The sequence below is a fragment of the Fundulus heteroclitus genome, unplaced genomic scaffold (assembly GCF_011125445.2).
Source record: "Fundulus heteroclitus isolate FHET01 unplaced genomic scaffold, MU-UCD_Fhet_4.1 scaffold_37, whole genome shotgun sequence".
Lineage (NCBI taxonomy): Eukaryota > Metazoa > Chordata > Actinopteri > Cyprinodontiformes > Fundulidae > Fundulus > Fundulus heteroclitus.
In genome coordinates, this window is record NW_023396781.1 from 3,487,131 (window position 1) to 3,505,469 (window position 18,339).

Genomic DNA, 18,339 nt, shown 5'->3' on the forward strand with positions numbered 1-18,339 from the left:
AACCACACCTTTGGCATCAATAGATTTCTGTACACTATAATAATTTCTTCCACTTTTATCCATGTTCCATCTATTCTGCCATCTCTTGACATAACAAGATTTTAAAATAAAGTATAATAATTAAAGGCTACCATTTTGCAGAATATTCTTGTACTTCACTTGTACTTGTCCACATGTTCTAGTGGGGCCCGTGGAGGCTCTGATATAAAAGAGCAAAGTAAATATGAAATTATTAAAATGCAAAAATACATACTGTAGAACGTGATAGAAACATCTAACATGGACAGCACCAATGCATGTAATTTGTCTGCTACTTTTTGCCAGCCCTCTCTCCTGGCTTTAACAGACTTTGAGGTGTTCCCTGTCGTTTTAATTAATGACTCAAATTCGGCATAACCTTCCATTAAAAGCTCGTGTTCTGCTTGAGAGAAAAACTGTGGCCGTTCTTTGGCCATGCTGAACTGCCAATAGCAGCATTGCTGATCATTGTTTCTACTATCAATACATTTCCCCTTTTAAACAAACGCATGAACACGCAGTTATCTCAGATAACTCAATCCAGCGATACTAATCATAAACAACGGGTGTGTTGGAAGAACCCAATTAGCCGGATCATGATTATCCGGATGAAATCATCTTGGATGTGATCTCAGATGTTTTAAGCAACGTATGAAGAATGGGCCCCAGGTCTGCTTTCGGAACAAAAGTTTTTAACCCTAAGTAATAATGAATTGGACTCTGATTAAACTATCATGTTGCATTCCATTTGCAATGGGAACTCGAAAATCCTGCCTTCCAATTGGAAAAATCATCTGGAACGGCAGTTAGAGTCACAGTACCCTTGGAAAGTCAGAGAAATTTTGTAAGACCGATATTTGGATCCAACGTGGCAGCTCCTTGTATCAACATCAGTGAGCTGTGATGAAAACATGTTTATTTTACAACACACAGTTGTAAGAGTGTGTCTAAAATCAATGTTACATGTAGCAGCTGGAACTCTGAACCAAATAAATTAAAAGTGGTGTTTCCATTTGAAAAGTGCAGCTTTAAAAGGACGTTAATAAGAGGTACTACGAACAAAACAACAGCTTCCCTGACCGTCCCCGTACTGGAATCCTAACCTTTAGTTTTTATTTTGGAATCTTGACTTGTGTGACTGTGTTAACTGGAATGCTTTTACTCAGGTTTATGCCATTCCCAGCTCCTATTTTTGATTTTCAAAGCAAATGGAATGCAGCACAGATATTTCTTCTTTTTCTCTTAGCAATTGTGAAAAAAAAAATATGGAGTGTTGTTCACTCCACATGAACTGGTATGGAGTGTTGTTCATCGAGTGTATAATCAAATTCCATTATTAAATTTTGTTTTCTTAGAAATAAAAAACTATTTATGTTTGCTTTTAAAACTCCTTTACAATGTGTTTATTATATTAAACTTTTCTTAAACTCTGCAGACAACTCCATGTGGAAAAACAGGACAGATGAGCAATCGGCCCTTCTGGTAGAGGTTTGTAAATATAGACATATTTATGATTCAGTCCAATAAGATCACTGTGAGCAATACATTCTTAACAATCCCTGGACAGAAATCATCGTTATTCTTGGAAGAAAGTAAGAGGCTTTAAGATGTTGGAAACAACTGTTTTTACTATTTCTACATGTTGTGGGGTTGGCGCTCCTATGCCAAGCCCACTACACCCCACAAAGGAATAAGCTAAGTAAATCCTTGACTAGATTTTTTTCATGCATTAACAAACATACAGAAATACTTAATAAGAAATAAGATAAGTATATATTCTTGGGAATTTCTGATCTAAAGTAATTTTGTCCAACCTTGCTAAAGCTAGAAATAGAATGACTTCTTTTGTTTCATTTTTTCACTGGAGTGAGTTTCATCGCTAAAAATTCAAAGCTTAATTGTTTATATTGATAAAGCTAAAGCTTGAGGTCTCTGAACTGACCTTTCTGACACTACAGCAAAAACAGAAAGCAGCAGAGTAAGGGAAGAAAGCACAGTAGAGGCGGTGTGTGTGTGTGTGTGTGTGTGTGTGTGTGTGTGTGTGTGTGTGTGTGTGTGTGTGTGTGTGTGTGTGTGTGTGTGTGTGTGTTAGTCTGCAAAATGTGGCAGATAGCTCTCGCAGTTAGTTTCAGAGTGATGGAACTGTCATGATCTCAGCACTGATGCCTGGTTTAATTTCTCATGTCACACTCCTGCTTAGCTCCGCTCATTCCTCATCACCTCAGGTCTGTTCCACCTGCTCCCACTAGTAAATAACCAGCTTTTAGACCAGACATCAGTGCCAGTTTATTTCAATCCATTTCTGTGGGACTTATTCCAGTTCATTGTTCTTATTCCTGATCCTGACCTGTTCCTGTCTGATTCTGTTTGCCTGACCTGTTTCTTGACTTCTGCCTGACCCCTGTTGCTTGTGTACTGACCGGAACCGTTCTTCGACTACCGAGCCTGCCCACCCTCGTTCAGCCTGTCTGCTGCTAGTGTACCGAACCTGGAATTGTGACCCGACTCCGTCCTGGATTGTCGTTCGGCACCTCACCAGCTCTCTGATCACCTGGCATCGACCATCAGCTACGTTCCCGACCTCGGCTTTGGTTTCGGCTCATCCTGCTCACGTCTGTCTTCAAGGTTCCGACCTCCTGCCTGTCTTCCGCCCTCCGCATCACCTCCACCGGGAGCTCACTGAGCGGCAACCACTGCGCCGGGTTGGCTATCAGCCACCTAGCGTCTACCTCTACTTCCGGACCAGAACTGAACATTTAAGACCAGGTTAGTGACCTACACGTTTGTGTTCAAGCACTCCAAGCTAAACGTGGTCATTAACCTGTCACCTCCTGCAGAAGTTCCTACTTTAGATGTCGACACCAACCGAGCTGTTTCTGAGCTCAATAAACTGTGTAAACAACTGTTTGTCTGCCTTGAATTCTGGGTCCATCTGTTCTGAGCCTAACAGGAACGTTAATTAAGCAGTTCAGTAGCTCTATCCAGGTCACAGATGTCACAGAGCGCCTTGTTTACATAATATCCAGGAGAAATTAAGATTGCATGGGAGCCAGTTTGGATAGCAGCATTTGTATTTATATATATTTTTTGTAATGGATGACGCTGGTCAACCCAATATTCAGCCAGAAACAGAGTTACGTTTTTAAAAGGTTTATTGTGAGGATGAGTAGTGACAGCTGAGGCAGGCAAGCAGAACCAGATTTGACCAAATGAATAATGGTGGATGGTGCAAACCGGCAAGGAAGAGCAAGAGAACAGAAGATGCATGTTATGACAGACCAGAACAGGCCGTGTGGGCCGGGGAACCACCAGAAGAGATAATTTTTTTTTTCTTTAAAAACACAGTGTTTTATGCTATTTAAATGTTTCCCATTCGTTTGCAGAAAATGACTTTCTGATGCTGCCTCTGGTTTCAGGTTAACCACAAGTTAACTACATATACATTCAAGCTTGGCTTTAATTCTAGGATAGGGTGTAATTAAGCAAACACACTGCCAACAACTTTTTTGACTATGCTTCCTTTGTGGTATATAGTTTTTTCTTCCATGAATAAGGAAATATTTGATAAAAGTTTAATATTTACAGTCACTGTAGTTAACTCTTGAACCAACTGACATTATGTGAAACATAAGTATGGTGTGCTAGAAGTAGCTGACCAAATTTTTAGAAAAAAAAAAAAAGATTTAACAAATGATTTTATTACAAATAAAAACACAACTGAAAACCAAGGAAACACATTTCAAAACTATTTACAAGTTGTCCAACAGGAATAGAAAGCACCTTGCTTGGAGGAAGTTTGGTGGAGGAGGGAGTATGTTTCCTCTCCAGCAAAAGATGCCTTCTCTTTTAATAAAAACAACTAATTACTCAGCAGTGGCTCCAAATCAAGCATAACAGTGCTATTTTCATTAAGTGAATTTTAAATTTGAAAAAGCCTTTTGACTGAGGTGACACATTTTGCAGGAGAGGAAGCAGAGAGGGAAGGAAATGTTGATTAGAGCAGAGTGCTGATACTGGTTCTCTGTTCTTCAGCACCACCAACATCTCTCAAACGATGTGGGCTTCTCTTGTTTCCCCCTCCGACCTTTCTTTTTGGTGGACCTTAAAAGAAAACAGTATAATCAGACTACTGAACATTAAAATGTGTTTCACAGAAAGGTTTAGCAGCAGTATCAATAACTACATTTTGTATTAATGGACAGATGTAGAATTTGTTTGAATGCAATAACTAGTACATCACAAAATGTTTTTTTTATTACTCATTATGAGTGAAATAATATACGCACATTATTTCATTTGGACATGTCTATTCTATAACTGGGATCCAAACAGGTTTATGAAATGTTTAGTAAGCTTCCTATATATAGTTTGAAGTGGCAGTAAAAATTTGCTAATTCTGCACAGCCTTGGTGAGCCTTGTCCCAAATGTGTTGTGGTAGCCTCCCAAAGAATAAATCTTTGGGAGAATCAGTAGCTGTGCAGAGTTAATCATTTGAATTTATCTGCAATAATTTCAACATACCATAAACATGTTTCTAGCAGAATCCCCACAGTTCTGCTAGAAATCTCACTGAACAGTTTAGTGAAATTCTCCACTACTCTCTATCCTAGACACTTTCATACCTCCACAGGTATATCATCAGGACCAACTGCCTTTTTACTCTTCATCCATTTCAAAGCCTCACTGACTACATCCTTATTAATCTTTGCTACTTTCTGAATTACAATGGTCACTTCTTCTACTCTTCATTCTCTCTCATTTTTCTCAATCATCAACTCTTCCCCCTTACTATCACACTTGTTGCACCTGTCAAGTACATTTCCATCTCAATTCCTGATCATTCTAATCTGCTAAACACCCTTCCCTTCTCACTTCACCTTCACCATTTCTCTTCCCGTCTACACACAGCTTGAGCCCTGCTCCTAAGCTTCTAGCCTTACCTTTCCAACTGGTCTCCTGAGCACACAGTATGTCCACCTTCCCTCCTCTGCATCATGCAAACTCTTTAACTTTTCCTGTCACAAGTCCCTACTCTCACTCCTAGACTCTTGCTCTTCCTCTTCTTCCTCTGCCTATGGACATGTCTTCCTCCTCCTCTTCTTCTTTGCTGACCAACACTAGCCCAGTTTTCACCAGTACCCCGTTGGTCACCAGATTGGTCAAGACCTGAGTCCTGACCAATCTGGTATAGATATTAGTAACTTGCATTGTTATTAATTGTATTGTCCCACAATTTCCCCATTTTGGGACAATAAAGGAATTTCATATCTTATCTTGTCATATAAAATTAAGTCATGTCACTTTTATTTGTATAGCACATTTCAGCAGCAAGGCGGTTCCAAGCGCTTTACATCATGGAAACATAAAAACATCATAAACACATTGAAGCAGTCACAGTTTCTGAGATCAGTACCAAATATTCAATTGTATCAAGTGAAAACATCAAAACACATCAAATATGTTGGTCAGTGGTCCCTTTATTATGGTCTGAAAACAGCTCTATTAGCAAAGGTTTTGTTCAGATGCTCTTTCTGACACAACCCTCTGCATTTATCCGGGCTTGGGACCGGCCCAAAAAGGACACAGGACACTGTGGCCCCCTTTGAGGCTGCATTAGTGTTAGTTAGCTAAACTAGTAATTATAAAAAGTACAAAAATTCAAATAAAAGCACAAAACTAAATACAAAATCATGTGTTTTTCATTGTTATTCTTTTAGAGTTCTTTTTTTGTTTTCTGTTTTCTAGATTTCCTTGTATTTGCTTTATTTACAGAATGTGACATCTATTTACATATTTACATGAGAACACACTTGGAGTCAGAAATTTGATCAAGTGCTTCTGATAGCCTGGAGGCCTGTTTGCCTACTGGCCTCTATAAGGGGGACGTCTCCTATTTGCGAGTGACTCTCCGTTTTTATGGGGAGCTGCATGTGTGTAGAGGCCTGGCTTTGCATAGAGGCCTGGGTTAACGTACAGGCCTGAATTTGGATGGTGGCCTGCATGTGGGTACAGGCCTGGGTTTGCATTGAAGCCTCTGTTAGTATTCTGTCTCCTGTGTTCATGCTGGGGGCGTCTAACCTCATGAACAGCCCTCTTTCTTTGAGGCCCTGTTTGCCTGGGGGCCTCTGTTTGTTTGGAGACCTCAGTTTTCATGGAGGCTTTAGTTTGTGTGGCGGCCTCTGTGTGATGGGAGACGTCAGTTTGCGTGGATGCCTCTGTTTGCGAGGAAACTTCAGGATGTTCATTTTTCAAAGCAAGGTTCAACTCTACGGTCAGTTGTCCAACCTGACTCTTCAGAGAATTGATTGTTTCCTGCTGTTCTTTGAAACTCCTCAGCTGATCCTCACATTTGACTCTCAGCTGCTGTTCTGCTACCAAAGCCTTTGCTAGCTTCTCACTGTTCAAGGCATTTTTTTCCACCTGCCTCCTAAAAAACTGAAGCTCATTCAGAACGCTCTCATGTACTGTAACTTTGGCAATGCGTGGAAATCTTGATGCACCTGCAGTCTGCAGTGCAGCAAATGTTTCCTGCTTCTCTGCCTTCTCTTCACATTTGAATCTCATGTGATGTTCATGTTCTAAACTTTTTTGCAGTTCTTGGATCTGTTCCAGCTGTGCTTTGCAATCAACCTGAAATTTGATTCTTTGTTCCCTCTCCTGGTGAAGATCAAAAACCTTACCTTGCAGCTCCTGTTTAAGATTGTCCACCTGCTGCGTGAGATCACTGATACGTTTGATTGCCTGTTCAATGTCCAACGAGCGAGGGATCACCGTAACAGCTGAGGCGTGTTGGGTCATCTTGCCCCTCTTATAGTACTGGGGGTGACGAGCCTCAGAGCTTCCAGTGGCCTGGGAATGCCTTGGTTTTCTCTTGTGGTCTTGTGAGTTGGAAGCCACATAGTAAACTGGGGCCTGGATGTGCGCCCGCTCTGCTTGTTGGCATCGGCCCTGGAAATGCTTAGATTGGTGGTATGAGTGAGGTGCCTGAGAGGAAGTAAAGGCACTGAGGTCTTTCTTTGGTTTTTCTGACCTTGGAGATGGCTGACATGCTTGCTGGATTACTTCTGAGTTGAGAGACCCAGAGCCACCAGAGGAAGATGAATCCTGCTGACCATCCTCTGAAGGAGGAGTCTCAGATTCAGCTGAGGAACCAGATTCCCCTTGGATCTCTGTACCATCTTCTAGCTGGGTGAGATGCAGCTCACTGGTACCGTCAATGCCATCTTCGATCGGGAAGATAATTGCATCGTAGTCGACTTGGATGTTGAGGTCAACCATGTCTACCCATGAAAGTGTTTGCTCCATGTCTAACTTTCTGTAAATCAGATATAGTCGCTTCTCTAAAAGGCGTCTGATATCTGAGATCGAATTCTTGCTGTTTAGCTGAGATTCGAACGTGCTCTCTCAAAAGTGTACTGTCGCGATGAAGGTCGGGAACAGTAAATGAAAAACCAGCTCAATAGTAGTTAAGATTCCGTTGATGTGTCACAGAGTGACATCAGTGTACTATGACATCAGCTGTGATGTCATCAGCTGTGATGTCATAGTACACTTCGATGCTAAACATTCCAATTGAACATGCTGTGTGCAAAATGACAGAGAGCAGAAAACAGAGTAAACTTTATTATGGTTTAAACAATATATTTCTAGGTAATGCCAGTTTGGCTACTTTTTATTTTACTGAGTTTAATAAACCTGTTAAAGAGGGAGCTGAGAACTTTCATGAACTCAATCTTATATTTCTAAAGATCTCATCTCTCTTGAATATTTCAGTTATATAATGAAATTCTAAAGTTTATAGATAAAAGTTACATTTATAAAATATTTTGTTCATGTACTTCATTACCCACAATGCTCAATGAAGTGCACATGCCCAATGTGCTCGTAGAAGTCTGGCTCTGGACTTAACAACCGCTAGGTGGCAGAAGAGACACAGTTCTGATCCAAAGGACCAGAGTTCAGCCCACAGTCCAGCAAATTAATAATTTGTCAAATATGTATAGCCATTTCGGATAGTTTAAATAAAACTGGAAATTCATACATTATATAAATAAAAGCTGAGTGTGAGCTGAGAATATTGAAACAAATGATCTGACGACCCCAAAATGCTTTACACCGGTCAGTCATTCACCCATTCATGCTCACATTCACACCCTGATGGTGGTGAGCTGTGTCAGTAGCCACAGCTGCCCTGGAGCAGACTGACAGGCCGCATAGCACCACATACTTCAGCTAAATCTCACTGCAGAAAATGTGAATAATTTAATGTTAATAAAACTTTAACTGTGAAAGATGTACATGTATCTCAGGCCTTCCTTAGCAGGACCCCTACTCTGACATAAAACACACTATACAGCTCTTTTAAAAAAAACAAGATTATTGTTTTTTTCATGTAATCGGACTGAATCAGTTTTGTCTAAACATAGGAATCTAAAAGAAATTATTGTTGTAACTTGATTATTTTAGTAAACCATATAGCTTGTTATTATTTCAGGTTTCGGACAGGCGTAATGTAGCCTCAGTGTGCACGTGCGATACTGCTCACAGAGGTCAAACTGAACGCTCAGGGAGTTTGTTTGTCTGCTCAGACACATGAAAAATTAGGGGGAACATTACTTGGGAGTCAACTACTAGTTCCAGTGGTTCCATCCCGATGGGCGGGGCTCTCCAGGAGCTAGCTCCGGCGTTTCTGCAGGGTGAACAGCTCCATGGGATTGCAGTTCCACAGCGGTAACTCCTGCTGGCAGCGGAGGATCAGCGGGACTTCATCCTCCAGGAAGCTGAGCGCGCGGAGAGCTGTGGCGAAGCCTCGCGAGCGCCCATCTCCCTGGGTCCACCAGCGCTGATCTCACAGCCATCTGGATGCAGCACTCCCTGCGATCCACGCGTTTGTAGCTTGGAGCTTTTAAATTGAGGTCAAGCATCGCGACGTCGTGCTCGCAGTCTCCAGCGAGCGCCGCTTCCAATGTTTACTTCTCTGGCATGTCTTCTCCAGCCGGGGGGGAAGCAGAGCTGAGCAACAGAGGAAACCTTCCTCTCGTGCATTAGTTGGAGGAGCCTTCCCCTCTCTGCTGCACCGAGTATGCACTAGCTACCCCGCAGTTTGAGCTGTTCATCGCGGGCAAGTCTTCCGTCGACAACCGCGGCTCCTCTTCTGCTCCATGATGGCGATGTTTCGGAGCTTTGTGTCGGCGAGCACCCAGTTCCGCCAGCAGCAGCAGCCGCAGCCGCAGCAGCAGCAGTCCAGCAGCGGCCCCGGCCCGCTGGCAGCCCCCCCTGAGGCCGTAGAGAGCCAGTTCTCCTGTCCCATCTGCTTAGAGGTTTACCACAAACCCGTCAGCATCGCCAGCTGCGGACACACGTAAAGTAGCCTGTTGTTGTTGTTGTTTCTCCGTGGGAGGCCAGGGCTCGCGTTTCATGCTCGTTCTCGGTGTGGCGGGACATAACGGGCCATGTGGCTCCCACAGGTCCCAGATCAGGTTCGCATAGAACCGGATCAGTGGAAGGGAAACCCTCGCGAACAACGGACGCTCTGGTCCGTGTTTACCCAGCTAGAAGAAGCTCTCGGCCAATTGGCACCGACCTGGATTCAGTCACTAAGTTTTTAATGTGTAGAACAGAAATAAAACTCAGAACTCTTTCAGTGCTGTTCTGGACTCATCACGCTTCATTTTAAATACCATAAAACGGCTTCTGCTGCCTTTAGTATAATCAAAAACAAAAGCCACCAGGCTGTTTACCTGGAGAGAGGGTTAGGGTCACCTCAGGAGATAAAGTCCCTCTGCCTCACCTTTAACAGAGCTGATGGCTGGCTCTTGTCAGCGGTGGTACTCATTAAAGCTGTGTTGTTACATTCACTTTCTTACTCCAAAGCTAGTTTTAACTCAGGATCTTGGTGGCTTTTCCTGCTAATATTACGTCATTGTTGTCTTTAGCCTTGTTTAGTTTTCCCACCTTTTCCCCATTTTAAACATTAGCTGGAACAGCCTAATAAAACTGGTCTCGTTCATTTTCTTTTTATCTATTTGACTGATGTCATCATTGCTTCTATCATTGCTGCTCTTCTTATTATAATCACCCTTTTAATTAATTTCACCCAATTTCAAGGGCTGACAGTGGGAGCTAGGACCGGCAGGTCGCTGGTTCGAACCCCTGCTCTGATCGGTTCAGTCGTGTCCTTGGGCAAGACACTTCACTCAAGGAGCAGCTTATGGGCAAAAATGTTAACACAATCCCAAAAGAGAATGAATAAATATATATAAATGAAGTTTCTTTGTTTTTGTCATGGTGATGGTACGGCAGCCTCCTTTCTGTCAGTCTGTAGCTCACCACCGTTGGCCAGCGTCTGAATGTGTGAATGAATGAAGGTGGTGTAAAGCACTTTGGGGTCAGGTACAGGCCGTTTATCATTTCATGCTCATCTTTGTTAGGGATAATACTGAAGGTTCACTACTATGTGTGAGAACCAAGATGACCCACTGAATAATAACTGCATGGTCAGATTTCTTTAAGTTTATATGATTTTTTTTATACAAATTCCCACATTATACTTGTATTGGAATAAAGCCAGCACTTTAAAATCATTTTTAGTCATTCTCATTGCTTTGTGAATCAGAAGGATGGCTGCTCCTATGTTGGATCTGCAGTGAACCGGGCCCAGAATTTTTGCCAGCAATTAGCTTTATTCTTAAGTATCAGTATTGAGATTTATTTATATCTCCAGCTAGCCCAGAATAACCCTGCCTTCATGATGATGAGACAAGCTCCTTGATGAGACATCAATAAATCAATCTGTTTCAATAGGAATGAATGCCGTTATTGTGTGCTGCTATACAGTAGCTCTGTATTTAACCGATGAACTGCAGTAGCTTGTTTAATAATGGGTTTGAGCCAAAAAGAGCGTCATAATTAAAACATGTTATAAATACCTCAAAATAAATTGAGATTAGAAGTTTAGGTCTCTCACAATCCCTATCCAGTTTAATTCAGAATGATTCAGCAGGTAAAATGTTAACAAAGTTGGAAATTGTCCACAAAGCTTTGTTCAGTCCATCTCTAGAAAATACAGATCAGAAAAATCAGATTGAGAACAAAACACGAGAAACGAGAACTGCACATGCAAACCAAGCTCTAGAATCAGAATGTTGCAGGTTTGAACTAAGTGTTGATTACAACAGGAAAAAAAATATTACAAACTTATTTAACAAAGCATAATCTCAGTTCATGCTTTAAAAGTAGAATTGTTATATTTGCTAATTCACCAACTTGAACAAATGATTAATTTTAATTGAAAAAGCAATCCTGATGTCTGAGGAATTTATTTAGTACTGATGCTGCTGCATCAGACGTATATCTATGATATGTGTATATCGTATATAATGAATGTGTGCTTCTGTGCTTGTTTGTCTCTCTTGTTGTGTCTCTGCTCTGTCTTCTGTAACTCCAGTCGGTCGAGGCAGATGACTGTTCATCATATGATAGAAAAAAGGTCAATAAAAAGTTCAATAGAATAACAGTTCTTCCTTTTGCATTCTAGCCTATCATGTCAGTTAATATTACAGTTATTACATCCTCCCAACCAATCACAAACGCAAACCCAAGAACTAAGCCCCGCCCCCACCAAAGAATTCAGAGAGCGCGTGTTCTTTCTTTTTATTTTTTACTTGGAGTTTTGGTAAAAAGTTGGTTGAATAATGGGTTGAGTTTGAATTCAGTGTTTATGTGTTCTGTATCTAAAAATAGGTTGCTAAGCAACAGCATCAAAATGGTCAGGCTTGCACTTAAAATATATGTTTTGAATTTGTAGATAATTATTGATATCGATCAGTTTGGTTGCTGATTGTTGGCATGCCATGTGGTTTGGTTTTCTAGGTTCTGTGGGGAATGTCTGCAGCCATGTCTTCAGGTGGCCTCGCCCCTCTGCCCTCTTTGTCGTGTGCCCTTTGACCCCAAGAAAGTGGAGCGCTCGTCCAATGTGGAGAAACAGCTGGCTTCCTACAAAGCCCCCTGCAGGGGCTGCACCAAAAAGGTCCCAAATAGTTATTTCAGTGGAACCATGTTGAAGAACTCATGCTACTCTGCACTGTTTGGTTATTATTCGGTGTTTCTCTATATCAAACTAGTAAATCGCTGACATTTTCTTGATAACAATCTTCTTTTTCTGATGTGGGACCTGATCCCATTACTTCTCTCACATGTTGGTAATAATAACAAGTCTGTTGACAGGTGTCTCTGGTGAAGATGAGGTCCCACATTTCCTCCTGTTCCAAAGTACAAGAGCAGATAGCCAACTGTCCCAAGTTTGTCCCGGTGGTCCCCACCTCCCAACCTATACCAAGGTACACACACCAGATCCATCTGAAGCAGCTTTGTTTGAAACTGAGAAATTTGCTTTTTTATTCAATGCTTCAAAAAAGCATCTGTCCTTTCCAGCAACGATCTGTCCTTTCTGTGCATTTGTGTCTTTTGGCGTGTAGCAATATCCCAAACCGCTCGACATTTGTGTGTCCATTCTGTGGGGCCAGAAACCTGGACCAGCAGGAACTGGTGAAGCACTGTATGGAAAACCACCGCAATGATCCCAATAAAGTGGTGAGGAGATACGCTAGGTGGAATTTCATTGGCTGCATCAGGTTGAACACTGAATCAAAGATGAACAGAGTTTCTTGTGTTAGGAATGGGCACCAGCAAAGGGGTTTACCCTACTTCTTGACAAGCTCTCCATAGATCAGTCCAATCTACTAAAGTTTTAACTAATTCTGGTGATTTAGATCAGTAGTATCGGAGACACTTTTTCTGGCCAGCCAGGCTGACCAGTTTAGACATCAGTACTGGTCGTAGAACCTCAGTGAGACATGAAAGGCAGCGCTGGACGACCCGTTACCAGCAAACGCATCCATGCAGCTGAGAATGTTGACCTGGCTGGAGCTCATTGGTGTTTCTGTTCCTGCAGGTGTGCCCGGTGTGTTCAGCCATGCCATGGGGAGACCCCACCTATAAGAGCTCCAACTTTCTGCAGCATCTTCTTCACAGACATAAGTTCTCATACGATACCTTTGTTGTACGTTTCGCACTGCCGTCTTTAAAGATGACATCATCATTCTGTTTGATGTAAAACTCATCATAGGTTGCTGAATATATATCCAGAATCCGTTTATTTGGTATCCTGCCACACTGCCACATGTTCTTACAGTACACTTAGATTATAGAAAATGACTTCATCAGTTATGAATGCAGGTTTGAACTAAGGCATGGTCCAAACAAAAAGTCCCGTGACAGAGGGATTCTTTTCATACTCTAAAACATATTAGCTGAAGAGCCCAGGTGTGAAATGATGAAGAGCCTAAATGACCAAGCAGTGGTGCTCTTCCTTTGTTTCTTGATGCTCACACTAAACAACCAACTCTTCTACAATACGTTTAACTTTCAGCTGGGCAGGTCAAACGCTTTTTACCTGATTTTACAGCTTTTATTCTCAACTTTTATAAATTCATATCTGTGATACTTTTTTTCTTGAATAGCGAAAACATTTTACGTGTTTTGGTTTCAGTCTCCAGGTGTGTTTCCCTGCGCCTGTGGGGATTATAGAGAATTGACGTTAAATGTGTACCTAATTCACTTTTTCAAACATCACTTCAAATATAGTCCTTCCAGATGTTTATGGGCTAGGGATGAGGTCGGCAGAAATCCACTGTCTTCTAGTATTAAGAATGACACCAAATGTGTTGTTTTGTCCTTTGTTCCTAAGGAAGGAACGGCAGCTAATAGTTTTTGTTTGTTTCCTCGGTGCCAGGATTACAGCATTGATGAAGAGGCAGCGCTTCAGGCAGCTCTGGCTCTGTCCCTGGCTGAAAACTGACAACAGTCACCACACTGTCCTCTTCACGCCTCCTCTTCCACGGGTCAGAACCTTTCAATCCTCACATGGACCAAGCTGATCCGACTGTATCATAAAATTGCAGCTGACTTTAAATAATAACCTCACTCCTTTCTCCTGGTGTAGCAGTGCACTTTAATTTCTTTCCAAAACAAAAACAACTTGTGACTACCTTCATGGTTCCACGTGGATTTAATGTTTGTAAGGATGAGCCGACCCGTTGGTCCGGAACGGATCCAATTACTACTCAAGAATGAAAATGACACCTTGACTTTGCAAATCCCGATCCTCGATCTGGAAGCAGTTCATCGGTGCACAGTTTAAGATCCCATCTGGACCACTGCAGCATGAAGGGCTACCTCCCTGGACAAGGTTCTATCTGTTCATTTGTTGAAACCTGGTGCTGGCTCTTAAACCCTGGTCTGTGGTCCAGCTCCCCGACCACGTGTACCTGAAGAACTGACTGCGCGTAGTCACTGTGAGGAACCGGTTTCTTCTTCTGCAGCGACCACGATGGAACCTTTGGCTGCCGATCAGCATGATCCAACTAGCACCTGCACAAATACAAGCATCTTCTGAGAGACTGCAGCGAGCAGTGGAGGAGATCTCCAGAGCAGCACTCTCAGGCTGCAGGGGATCAGGCGCACAACAACTGGACCTTTTATGTTGCTCTGAAGTGAAACACTTTTAACTGACCCATGTTTTTACCCTTCCATGTGTGTTGCTGTCCACAACATCTTTTTATGGTTATGATTGATGATCAGTGAACCCAGCAGCACCATCCCCTCTAACAGAACCACAAGGTTGCCCCCCCCCCCTTCCCTAACCTGAGAGTAGTTTTTTATTGTTTTGACTGTGGTGAGAATTCAACAGAGTATGTTCACTGCAGGAATCTGCATGGTTGCCTTGGTCAGGCAGCCTTTGGGTGTGTCTGAACTCACTGAGAAAGAAGCTAAGCACCCAGAACCCAATTTAAACACAAACAGGACCACATGCAGACCAGGGGAGGATACGCAAAACACGTCATGTCTTCAAGAGTCACTGCTGAGTGTATAGTTGAGATCAAAGTTGTTTATTCCCCTGGCAGATTAAGGTTTAAAGTTATGTTCCTTCTGTTGGTAAGTAATGTCAAGTTTTTGGAGCGGCCCAGCCAGAATGTGGAGCAAGCTAAAGATTAGGGTGATGGTAAGGAGGATGTCCAACCTCACAGACTTGAAGCCCCCCAAAGAGAAATTCATGGCTCAGCAGTTAGACGGGTTGATTATGGTAGTACTACAAATTTTTACATTTATTGAGGAGGGTCTAAATAATTTTAATCATGCCTTTTTTATAAGATGTAGAAAAAAAATGTAATTGTTTTTTGTTTTATACAAATACTACTTTGTTTTATTATCTTTCGGGAAATGTGTTTTTTATTTCCTGTCAGTAACCAATTTCTTGGTTGAATCGAGATAATTTTAAATCTAAATCTACCAGGGGTTTGAATAATTTAGCATCAAGATTGTTGCAATGGCGTCATCAGCCAGTTTCCAGATCACCTGACAGTCAAATCATAGGCTGAAGGTCACCAGACAACACCTTCAGACAACATTACCCAGACCTGATGGAGTTTAACATGGGTCACATGCAGTGCTGTGAAAATATGTTCACTTCCTCACAGATTTGTTCTGTTTTTCCTTTTTTGTCTTAAATGTTTCATATCATCAAGCACTTTTTAAAACATGATAAAGAGGATCTGAGTGAAAACAAATAGCAGTTTTTATATGATGATTTCCTTCATTAAGGGGAAAATTTGATCCAAACCGACCTGGCTCTATCAAATAGTAATTGCCTCCCTAAACCTGATCGGAAGTTGTTCCACCCTTAGCAGCATCAACTGACATTAAGAGTTTCAGTCTTTTAAGATCACCTCTTGGGAAATTTGGCCGATCCTCTGCTTTGCTGAGTTGTTAAATCAGCCACAATGGAGGGTTTCCGTATTAATTATGTGTTTAAGGTCACACTACAGCATCTGAATTGGATTTAAAGCTGGTAATCCTATTCAGAAACACTGTTATACTTGGGTGAAATGGTCCTTCCATCCTCAACAGTAGTCAACACATTATATATTCAGAAAAAGGAGGTTAAAAATTTTATCTCCATGAGAGCTGCAGGCCTGTAAAAACTCTGACCAATCCCTGTCATTCAGTTGGAATGGCAGTGATTGGTCAGAGTTTTGGTCCTGCTCTCACCCCTCTGTGGGAGTTCCTGAGTTTTTACAGGCCTGCAGCTCTCAGTGCTCTTTCCTTCCTAGTTTCCGCTTCCTGGCTGTACATGTACACTTCTAGTGTTTATGTATCCTGTTAGCTTAGCGGTTAGCTTCGGCGTTAGCCTTTCATTGTAGCTCCGCTGCTCTCACCGTATACTTTGAACATGGCCCCAAGAGTCGCAAGAAGCAAACTGTGTAAAAGTTTATGAGAAGAAGAGGAAGGGCTCAGTAGAAAGAACTAAGCCTAGGGTGGATTTGGGAGATTTTATTTTCATGCAATCCCCCTGAGGAGTGGACGGTCTTGCGCAGTTATTAAAAAAGGGACTTTGGAAACTCTCGTAAAAATCGCAGACTCTAGCTTTAAAGTCCAGACTTTGGCTAAGTAATACCAAAACTTTTTTTTTTTTTTGCCATTCAGATGTTGCCAAGCCTCTGTGCTCTGGATCATTTTCCTGCTGCAGAACCAAAGTGTGATCGGGCATGAGGTCCTGTCCTGAAGTTCTGCAGGATTTCTTTGGTAGAGAGCAAAATTCCTGATTCCTTCAATTACAGCTGGTCAAATCTGCCCCAAACCATCTCACTACCCCCACCATGTTTGGCTGTCAATATGATGGTCTGTTTCTGAAATGCAGTGGTCAGACATAACATAATGCATCATTTTCTATAAGGCCCACTTTTGATTGGCTAATCAACAGAATATTTCAAGTCTTAGGGATCATCAAAATGTTTTTGGTAAATGTGAGACGGGGCTTTGTGATCTTTTGGCACAGCAGTGGTTCTGGTCGTGGAACTCTCCCATGGAGGCAATTTTTACCCAGCCTTTTTTGTTGTTGTTGTTGTTCAATCATGACCTCTGACAATATCTGAGGCAGTGAGGCCTGCCGAGCTGTAGATGCTGTTCTGGGTTCTTCTGGGACCTCCTGGATGAATCGTTGATGATCTCTTGGAGTAGTTCTGGTTGACCGGTCTCTCCTGGGAAGGTTCTCCAGCGCTGCATGTTTCCTTCCTTTGAAGATTGTCTTTCGCTTAAGTTTTATGGCATCCCAAAGTCTTAGAAATGGCTTTGTAATCCTTTTTTGACAGATGTCAATGATTTATTTAAAAAAATGTTTTTTGGCTGTTTTGAATTTTGTGGATGATGCTCTGGATTTTGAGAGCAGTCAGAAAGGTTATATCTAAATGATTTATTTTACCTGCTGGTCAGGTAATGATCAGGCCTGTGTCTGGCGTGTGAAAATTCAACTCTCTAAAAACCATCGTTTAATCACAGTTAATTCATGATGTAACAAGGGGGGCTATTGCTTTATAGGGCTATGTAGGTTTGGAGAGTATTTATCCCATAATGAATGACCTCGTCATTTGAAAAACAGCGATTTGTTTTCACTCAGTTTAACTTTATCCAATATACACATTGTTGTGATAATCTGAAAACATTTAAGTGTGACAATAAGAAGAAATAATGAGGGGTGAACACCTTTTTCCACCACTGTAAGTCATAAAGTCACCCGATGCTGACGATATGAATTTGTGTCAAGCATTTTAGAACCCTGTAACATCTGCCCCTGTCATCCTAAACAGATTAAAAGGTTCTGGATGACACACTTTGTGTCAATGCCTTAAGGTATCCTCACCAGGCCACTGTGACATCCTTATGCCCCTGATCCAAACACTCGTCATCCACAATGTGACTCTTATCTGAATCATTCAGCACTGATAAGGATGCTCAATGCATCTATTAGAGGGTTTCTTTTACCAAAGTGGTTCCAGTTCCTAACTGGGTCTGGTTCTTGAATCTGTTCTTAACTGGTTCTGTAGAATAACTAGTTGCCCTTTCTACCACCAGTGAGTCCACTTAGAGCCATATAATTAGAAATGTCTCTTCCAGTTAATGTTTGATGCAAGCTGTTTCCTTCTCCTGGTCCAGCACCTAACCAGTGCTGGGTTAGTACCAGCTGTTTCGGGCCAGGGCAGAAATTCACCTTGGTGGAAACTCAAAGAACTTGTGCTAAAACAAAAATTATCACTGGTTAGGCACTGGAGCTGGTTGGGGAGAAAGGCCCTTATGAGGCTTCTTCCGTGTCAGGTGACCTTCATTGAGTGTTTGGGCCGACAGGTCCAATCAGTCGATAGGACTGATTGGACTGGATGTTGGAAAAGGACAGGCCTTGGAACAGCTGAGTGGTCAAGCATCACCCA

General features: G+C 42.0%; 1 protein-coding gene across 2 annotated transcripts; it reads left to right on the forward strand.

The window, feature by feature from the left end:
• Nucleotides 1-2,701: 2,701 nt before the first annotated feature.
• LOC105924017 (E3 ubiquitin-protein ligase RNF166) lies at nt 2,702-15,222 on the forward strand. 2 transcript variants are annotated; one of them, XM_036130653.1, is made up of 6 exons: nt 2,702-2,784; nt 11,891-12,047; nt 12,245-12,357; nt 12,496-12,610; nt 12,972-13,079; nt 13,812-15,222. In XM_036130653.1, the coding sequence occupies exons 3-6, from the start codon at nt 12,260-12,262 to the stop codon at nt 13,875-13,877; spliced, it is 387 nt and encodes a 128-aa protein (XP_035986546.1). In that variant the 5' UTR covers nt 2,702-2,784; nt 11,891-12,047; nt 12,245-12,259; the 3' UTR covers nt 13,878-15,222. The 2 variants fall into 2 exon arrangements, with proteins under 2 accessions (XP_035986546.1, XP_012715373.2); XM_012859919.3 differs by lacking the exon at nt 2,702-2,784 and adding an exon at nt 8,795-9,380.
• Nucleotides 15,223-18,339: the final 3,117 nt, after the last annotated feature.

Excerpts from the sequence above, each read along its gene's own strand:
- LOC105924017 (XM_012859919.3), top strand. The coding sequence starts at position 9,181 with ATGATGGCGATGTTTCGGAGCTTTGTGTCGGCGAGCACCCAGTTCCGC. Across the intron at positions 12,048-12,244 it reads GCAGGGGCTGCACCAAAAAG|GTGTCTCTGGTGAAGATGAG; the intron begins GTCCCAAATAGT and ends GTCTGTTGACAG. Across the intron at positions 12,358-12,495 it reads ACCTCCCAACCTATACCAAG|CAATATCCCAAACCGCTCGA; the intron begins GTACACACACCA and ends TTTGGCGTGTAG.